Below are 9,285 nucleotides of genomic sequence, written 5' to 3'. Positions count from 1 at the left end.
TTAACTGAGGTGATCCTCCAGAGAGGTTCTCCTTGCATAAAATGAGATCATTACGAAGATGAGCCACTCAAGCAACAGGAAAAATTGATTATCAGACAATGTGGCTTGAAAGGAGCAAAGCACAAGCAAGAAACGCAAAAGCCAGCAAATGGAACTACATCCAACTAAAAAGCTTCTACAGAGCAAAAGAAATCATCAACAAAATGAAAAGGCAGCCCACTGAATGGGAGAAATTATTTGCAAACTATATATCTGATAAGCAGTTAATATCCAAAACATTAAGGAACTCCTAAATAACACCAGAACAACACAAAACAAGACAAAACCAAAAACCAATTCATTTAACAAACGGGTAGAGGATTTGTAAACATTTTTTCAAAGAAGGCATAGAGCTGGTCAACAAGTACATGAAAAGGTGTTCAACATCACTAATCACCAGGGAGATGCAAATCAAAACCACAATGTGATAGCACCTCACGCATGTTAGAATGGGTATTATCGAGAAGACAAGACGTAACAAATGCTGGTGAGGATGTGGAGAAAAGGGAACCCTGGTGCACTGTTGGTAGGAATGTAAATTGGTACAGCTACTATGGAAAACAGTACGGAGGGTCTTCAAAAATTTAAAAATAGAACTACCCTATGATCCGGTAATCTCACATCTTGGAATACATCCAAATGAGATGAAATCACTATCTCAAAGTGATATCTGCACTCCCATGTACATGAGAGCATTATTCATAACTGCCAAGACATTGAAACAAGCTAAACGTCCAACAACAGATGAATGGATAAACAAAATGTTTTCTACATATAATTCACCCATAAAAAGAAGGAAATTCTGCCTTTTGGGATAACATGGATGGACCCTGAAGGCATTATTCTGAGTGAAATAAGTCAAACAGAGAAAGATAAATATTATATGATATGACTTACACGTGGAATCCAAACCATCAAACTCAAAGAAACATAGACTAGAAAGGTAGTTGCCAGGGGCTGAGGGGTAGGAGAAACGGGGAGATGTTGGTCAAAAGATACAAACTTCCAGTTACGAGATGAATGAATTCTGAGGATCTAATGAACAGCACGGTGACTATGTTAACAATACTATAGTTGACCCTTGAACTACTCTGGGGTTAGGGGCACCGACCCTCTGCCCTCCATATCTGAGATTCTGTATCTATGGTTTCTCTGTACTTGCATTTCCTCCCTCTCCATGATGAAACCAACCTTAGGTCGGATGGCACTGTAATACTTACTACTGAAAAACATCTGCTTATAAGTCGACCCGTGCAGTCCAAACCCGTGTTGTGCTCGGGTCAACGGTATACTGTCTACTCAAAAGGTGCTATGAAAGTAGAGCTTTAATGTTCTCATCATAACAACAACAAAATGATAGTTACGTAAGGTGAAGGATCTGTTAACTAACCTTTTTGTGGTAAAGATTTTGCAATATACATGTGTATCAGACCATCACAATGTGCACCTAAAATGACACAATGTTATATGTCAATTATATCTCAAGAAAGCTGGGGAAAAAAAGAGAAAAGAGAGCAGAATATACAAGTTTTTAAAATCTAGGCTCTGCTTACCGCTTTGAAAAAATCACGAGTGCCCATGGACAACAGAACGTGAGAGAGAGAGAGTTGAAGGTCTACATCGATGAGATTGTACTGGATTTCTCCCTCCTCTGTTTCCCCAATTGTGTCAATTTACATTCAGTCAATTTGCATTTCTTTTAAAGTTTTGACACTGTGTTTGAAATTCCATTTGGGAAGCTTTAGCTCCTGGGGCCTGAGGCACATTCTTTTGAATTATGGAAATGATCCTAAAGTGATCCAAAACCCTGTCTGGTGAATCATAGGAGTAAAGGTGAAAAGTAATGAGCCCGTTTTCCCCATGCAATTCCTCAACTGCCCGTGGCAAAGATTCCCAAAGAAGCACGTCCATCAATCACACTTCAAGCCTTGCCATCACAGAACAGCTGCAGTACCTCCCCAATCCACTGCCTTGAACAGTGTATCATATGTGTGTACACTGTTTGCTGAAAAATCCTGTCTGTTTTTGAAATTAATTTTTATTGGAGTATAGTTGATTTTCAATGTTGTGTTACTTTCTGCTGTACAGCAGAGTGAGTCAGTTATTCATATACATATATCCACACTTTTTAAGATTCTTCTCCCATACAGGTGATTCCAGAGTATTGAGTAGAGTTCCCTGTGCTATACAGTAGGTCCTTATTAGTTATCTATTTTGTATATAGTAGTGTGTACATGTCAATCCCAATGTTCCAATTTATCCCTCCCCGCCTTTCCCCTCTGGTGACCACAAATTTGTTTTCTACATCTGTGATGGAGCACAAACCTCTGTCTTATCCCTTCATAGTTGTAGCACCCATGTCAAGGTATAGTAAGAAAAAACTTCTCATTACACGATTCCATATCACATACACAAGAACGGCAACTATAAAACATGTCATGCCTCAGAGAAAATCAATATTCTCTGACCAGCCAGATCAGAGATGCCACAACATGCGCTGGAAAAAAGAAAAAGAAAAAAACATGATGGCACTCTCGGATATTTTATTCTAATACTCACTTGGTTTATGAAAATAAACTTTTGCCTTTCCAATACAAGCATATGAGCTGCGGTACTATTCAAGGCATGTACATTTCACTATACATCAAGTGAAACATAAATGTTTTCCCAAGGAATCCACACAAAAGACTGTGTCGGACACCTGTCTGATTCACATGTAGGTGTTTCAGGAGATCTCTTGGGGGTCAAGGATAGGATCTAGTCAGTGCTCTAGAAACCCTTATATGTTTAATTTCTTTAAAAATGCAGCCCCTTTAGGCCCCTTTTGCCCAGGATTTGCCAGGTGCCATCAACTCAAAATAAGCATGAAGAGCTGCTATCCCTTCAAATGGCGCAGAGGAGTGCTTAGGTTTTGATGATGAACAGCGTGAATACATCCATATTTAGGGATGTAACACATGTTCTTTAATGAGATCATGAGTATTTCACCAGCAATGCAATCATTAGTCAAAACAAATGTCTACTTAATTGGCCAAAAGATAAACAAGAGGGGTCATCAGCAGCTGACCAGGGTATATAAAGGGCCCAGAGCAGGAGGAAGATATTCACACCTGAGAACTCTCAACTCCTCTCAACAGCTCAAGCCAACTCAACCCCAGACACCGCCATGACTGGCTCCTGCTTCGGCCCTATCTCCTCCTCCCTGGGCTCCGCCGGAGGCTGCTTCCAGCCCTGCTGCTGCCACGACCCCCGCTGCTGCCGCCCAGTGTCCTGCAAGACCACCGTGTGCCGCCCCGTGACCTGCGTGCCCCGCTGCACGCGCCCCATCTGTGAGCCCTGCCGCCGCCCGGTCTGCTACGCCCCGTGCAGCCTGCAGGACGGCTGCTGCCGCCCCATCACCTGCTGCCCCACGTCCTGCCAGGCCGTGGTCTGCCGCCCCTGCTGCTGGACCACCACCTGCTGCCATCCCGTCTCTGTGCAGTCCCCGTGCTGCCGCCACCCCTGCTGCCAGCCGGACCCCTGCTGGGCCACCTGCAGGACTTCCTCCTGCTGCTGAGCAGTGCGTCCTAGGAGCGCATCGTCACTAAGGGTCCCCCAGAGACGGCCGGCTCCATCCTGCTGTCCCACAGCTTCACAGCAGAAGGTGGCAGGTCTCTTCTCGAGAAGCCCCTTCCTCCTCTCTTCTAACTAGCTTTTAAGAGGCACCGAAGACCCTTTTCAAACGAACTACGGATGAAGAATATCCTGTCCTCTCAACACCCCAGCTCCCTCCTATATCATGTTGTTGGTTTTCTAATAAATTCAGCACTCCCAGCATAGAAATCGTGGTCTTCGTGATATTTCCTTTAAGGAGATTCTGTCTGAATTTTCCAGAGACATTGAAAGCAAGATACAGGATAATCCTCTTAAATTGTTCTCTAAAATAACCGAAGTCTGGGTAGTTTCCTTCTTATCATTGTAGATGGCATTTATAGGACACAGTAGCTAAGGAAGGTGGGCACAGCTATATCTTCATCACATATACAGAGTCACAGATGCCCACGGTTCCAGACAGGTGCCGCACACCTGAGAAATGTTCTTCAAAAATGACCAGCAAGGAGTCTACACTGGGGTTACCACTTATATTCCCAGTCTGAGTATTCATTCACTGAACTCGCACCTGCTGGCACAGCACAGAAAGCACAGTATGTTAGAGGTGGAAGGAACCTTGAGTGGCATCTGGCCAATCGCCTGTTTTTGAAGCTAAGGAGCAATGAGTAATGAAAGATCAAATACGTTTCTTAATGTCATTGTAACCACTGATGTTCAGAAAAGACCCAGGAGAACGCAAGCCCCCTGACATTAAGCATTTAAGCCAAACATTTCCTCTTACTATGATCGGAGACACGTTCCTCTGCGCAGAGGAACTGTCATATTTTGTGACCAAGTAGAACTGCTTCTTCAGGTAATATACACTCCCTTCTATGCATTACAGCTCTGACTGTTATTTGGAATGTTATTCACAATGTCGACTTGTGTGGATATTAAATCCATACTGGCTCTCCAGGGCTGCTTATCTTTGTGCTCAGGAACTGGGCATTGAAGGCATTTTTCACGCACGTTAATCACTGCCAATCTACAAGTACTTTTTGAACATCTACTGTGAATGAGGCACTGAGTTGACCACCCTGAGGGAATATAAAGGAATAAAAGGCGGTTCCTGCTTTGAAGAGGTTATAATCTACTTAGGGACATGAGCTGTAAATCACAAAAAAGTCAAATAGTACATAATATCAGAAATACCAAAAATAGTTGACGATTAGGAAACCTCATGCAATGGTCCTGTCATTTTTAAGTAAAAAATAAGGAAGCAGCAAAATATGAACCTATCTTGTGAGGGAATATGTGTTCTGTGTGTCCGTGTCTATGTGTTTTTATGCCTAAAAAAATAGCTGGAACATTAGGTAACAAAACCTACAGAACTGGTAATAATATTCATCTTCTTCTTCATATTATTCTCAATTATTAACTTTTAAAAATGAACGTACATTTTATTTTTAGATGAACTGGATTGCCTAAAACCTGTACCTATTTGGGGGAAATTATTTAAAATTTTCTCACAATTAGGCTATGCTCTTAAAAATGTTAACTATCAAAGTCTAAATGAATTTAAAGCAGATAAGTTAGAGAGCAGCGGTTTGTACTCCTAAAGAGGTCTTTTATTACAGATAAGAGTATACCACCGTGTTGTACATAGTGGACTTCTCGGAGATCTTTTTTAAATTCTTATAAATATTTATTTATTTATTTAATTTGTTTGGCTGTGCCAGGTCTTCGTTGTGGAATGCAAACACTCAGCTGCGGCATATGAGATCAACTACCCTGACCAGGGATCGAACCCGGGCCCCTGCATTGGGAGTGTGGACTGTTAGCCACGGGACCACCAGGGAGGTCCCTGAGATCTTTAAAATGTGATCAAATTATTAAACATTGAATTTATATTTTAGCATTTTACGATCATCTCAATTGCATAAAGCAAGGGGCACTTTTGCTATGTTCCGAATGAAGAATTTTTAAACATTGCTAGCTGTTTCAGATTATAGGTACAATTGTTTTTCCCCATTTGTATAGACAATTGAGAATTGAGAACTCAACAAGACAGTACTTTTCATGTTAAAATTTGTTCACAATGTGATGGTCGGAAATTGTTGGGTTAAATAAAGCCCTAGCATTCCTTATGCAAAATCTGTTGCCCATCACCACTAAGAAGCTGTCTGGTTTTCAGCCTTTTCTTTTAAGGATGTTTTTCTAAGACCTCACTCTCTTGCATGGGTTGTGGTACTTTCAGTAGGGTTAATCCACTCTCCACAATTCTGACACGTATTTGTCTTGTCAGTTCTACATCGATAGCCTGACTCCCCTTTACAGAGATTGGTGTTCACATAGAGGGAGCTCTATATCTTCCTCCAGGCATTTTTAGTTTACTCTGTTAATGAAACTCCCCACTGAAAAATCTTATTCAATATGTGTTCTACAGTGATTTGAACAGAGAAGTGGCCATTTGCCATATCAAAAACATTCATCTTTGTTCTGAGTTCAAAATTTGGAGTTTATAAGGCACCAGTGTAACATGACCTATTAAAATATATTTATTAACTTAACAAATATAAGACACTAAGTGCCAGGCGCTGTTCTTACTGCTTCACACTTATTAGCTCACTTAATCTTCACAACAACCTTGATTACATATCTTTATTATCCCTCATGACCCAAGGACACATAGTAAGTGGCAACGTATTCAATGAGTGTTGTCTGGTCTTAGGATAAGTGGCATCAGAAAATAGCACATGACTTGCCACCAGTGTCAATTCACAGAGTTTGGGGATATGAATTATTCACACATGACCCATATTTTCTCTGCCTGGATATGAAATTGGGCATCAGGTAGGATGAGTGTCTTAGACAGAATAAACACCAGTATTGCCTACTGAAGGGCTAGTGAACTCTTCATCCTTGTGGATCTTTATAAAAGGGAGAGAAAAATCATTTTGGAACAGTTTTGGCTCAGAAGAGTTTGGAGTAGAGAAATTCATCTTCTTAACTGAGGTGATCCTCCAAAGAGGTTCTCCTTGCACAGAATGGGATCATTAGGAAGATGACCCACTCAAGCAACAGGAAAAATTGATTATGAGACAATGTGGCTTGAAAGGAGCAAAGCACAAGCAAGAAACGCAAAAGCCAGCAAATGGAACTACATCCAACTAAAAAGCTTCTACAGAGCAAAAGAAATCATTGACAAAATGAAAAGGCAGCACACTGAATGGGAGAAAATATTTGCAAACTATATATCTGATAAGCAGTTAATATCCAAAACATTAACGAACTCCTAAATAACACCAGAACAACACAAAACAAGACAAAACCAAAAACCAATTCACTTAACAAACGGGTAGAGGATTTGTAAACATTTTTTCAAAGAAGGCATAGAGCTGGTCAACAAGTACATGAAAAGGTGTTCAACATCACTAATCACCAGGGAGATGCAAATCAAAACCACAATGTGATAGCACCTCACGCATGTTAGAATGGGTATTATCGAGAAGACAAGACGTAACAAATGCTGGTGAGGATGTGGAGAAAAGGGAACCCTGGTGCACTGTTGGTAGGAATGTAAATTGGTACAGCTACTATGGAAAACACTACGGAGGTTCCTCAAAAATTTAAAAATAGAACTGCCCTATGATCCGGTAATCTCACATCTTAGAATACATCCAAATGAGATGAAATCACTATCTCAAAGAGATATCTGCACTCCCATGTTCATGAGAGCATTATTCACAACTGCCAACACATTGAAACAAGCTAAACGTCCAACAACACATGGATGGATAAACAAAATGTTTTCTATATATAATTCACCCATAAAAAGAAGGAAATTCTGCCTTTTCGGATAACATGGATGGACCCTGAAGGCATTATGCTAAGTGAAATAAGTCAAACAGAGAAAGATAAATATTATATGATATCACTTACACGTGGAATCAAAACCATCAAACTCAATGAAACATAGACTAGAAAGGTAGTTGCCAGGGGCTGAGGGGTAGGAGAAACGGGGAGATGTTGGTCAAAAGATACAAACTTCCAGTTACGAGATGAGTGAATTCTGAGGATCTAATGAACAGCACGGTGACTATGTTAACAATACTATAGTTGACCCTTGAACTACTCTGGGGTTAGGGGCACCGACCCTCTGCCCTCCATATCCGAGATTCTGTATCTATGGTTTCTCTGTACTTGCATTTCCTCCCTCTCCATGATGAAACCAACCTCAGGTCGTGTGGCACTGTAGTATTTACTACTGAAAAACATCTGCTTATAAGTAGACCCATGCAGTCCAAACCCGTGTTGTGCACGGGTCAACGGTATACTGGCTACTCAAAAGGTGCTATGAAAATAGAGCTTTAATGTTCTCATCATAACAACAACAAAATGATAGTTACGTAAGGTGAAGGATCTGTTAACTAACCTTTTTGTGGTAAAGATTTTGCAATATACATGTGTATCAGACCATCACAATGTGCACCTAAAATGACACAGTGTTATATGTCAATTATATCTCAAGAAAGCTGGGGAAAAAAAGAGAAAAGAGAGCAGAATATACAAGTTTTTTAAATCTAGGCTCTGCTTACCGCTTTGAAAAAATCACGAGTGCCCATGGACAACAGAACGTGAGAGAGAGAGAGTTGAAGGTCTACATCGATGAGATTGTACTGGATTTCTCCCTCCTCTGTTTCCCCAATTGTGTCAATTTACATTCAGTCAATTTGCATTTCTTTTAAAGTTTTGACACTGTGTTTGAAATTCCATTTGGGAAGCTTTAGCTCCTGGGGCCTGAGGCACATTCTTTTGAATTATGGAAATGATCCTAAAGTGATCCAAAACCCTGTCTGGTGAATCATAGGAGTAAAGGTGAAAAGTAATGAGACCGTTTTCCCCATGCAATTCCTCAACTGCCCGTGGCAACGATTCCCAAAGAAGCATGTCCATCAATCACACTTCTAGCCTTGCCATCACAGAACAGCTGCAGTACCTCCCCAATCCACTGCCTTGAACAGTGTATCATATGTGTGTACACTGTTTGCTGAAAAATCCTGTCTGTTTTTGAAATTAATTTTTATTGGAGTATAGTTGATTTTCAATGTTGTGTTACTTTCTGCTGTACAGCAGAGTGAGTCAGTTATTCATATACATATATCCACACTTTTTAAGATTCTTCTCCCACACAGGTGATTCCAGAGTATTGAGTAGAGTTCCCTGTGCTATACAGTAGGTCCTTATTAGTTATCTATTTTGTATATAGTAGTGTGTACATGTCAATCCCAATGTTCCAATTTATCCCTCCCCGCCTTTCCCCTCTGGTGACCACAAATTTGTTTTCTACATCTGTGATGGAGCACAAACCTCTGTCTTATCCCTTCATAGTTGTAGCACCCATGTCAAGGTATAGTAAGAAAAAACTTCTCATTACACGATTCCATATCACATACACAAGAACGGCAACTATAAAACATGTCATGCCTCAGAGAAAATCAATATTCTCTGACCAGCCAGATCAGAGATGCCACAACATGTGCTGGAAAAAAGAAAAAGAAAAAAACATGATGGCACTCTCGGATATTTTATTCTAATACTCACTTGGTTTATGAAAATAAACTTTTGCCTTTCCAATACAAGCATATGAGCTGCGGTACTATTCAAGGCATGTAC

At 40.7% G+C, this 9,285-nt stretch overlaps 1 protein-coding gene across 1 annotated transcript; it reads left to right on the top strand.

Annotated features, from left to right (window-relative positions):
* Window positions 1–3,205: 3,205 nt before the first annotated feature.
* LOC137754432 (keratin-associated protein 2-3-like) lies at window positions 3,206–3,595 on the top strand. Its single transcript, XM_068530094.1, has one exon. It carries the CDS (start codon window positions 3,206–3,208, stop codon window positions 3,593–3,595), a length of 390 nt encoding a protein of 129 aa, XP_068386195.1.
* The last annotated feature ends 5,690 nt before the right edge of the window (window positions 3,596–9,285 follow it).

The sequence above is a fragment of the Eschrichtius robustus genome, chromosome 20, assembly GCF_028021215.1.
Source record: "Eschrichtius robustus isolate mEscRob2 chromosome 20, mEscRob2.pri, whole genome shotgun sequence".
NCBI lineage: Eukaryota > Metazoa > Chordata > Mammalia > Artiodactyla > Eschrichtiidae > Eschrichtius > Eschrichtius robustus.
This window is presented reverse-complemented; position numbering and strand designations above follow the sequence as displayed.

What these genes read in the sequence shown, in the direction of transcription:
- LOC137754432 (XM_068530094.1), top strand. Translation starts at nt 3,206, where the DNA reads ATGACTGGCTCCTGCTTCGGCCCTATCTCCTCCTCCCTGGGCTCCGCC.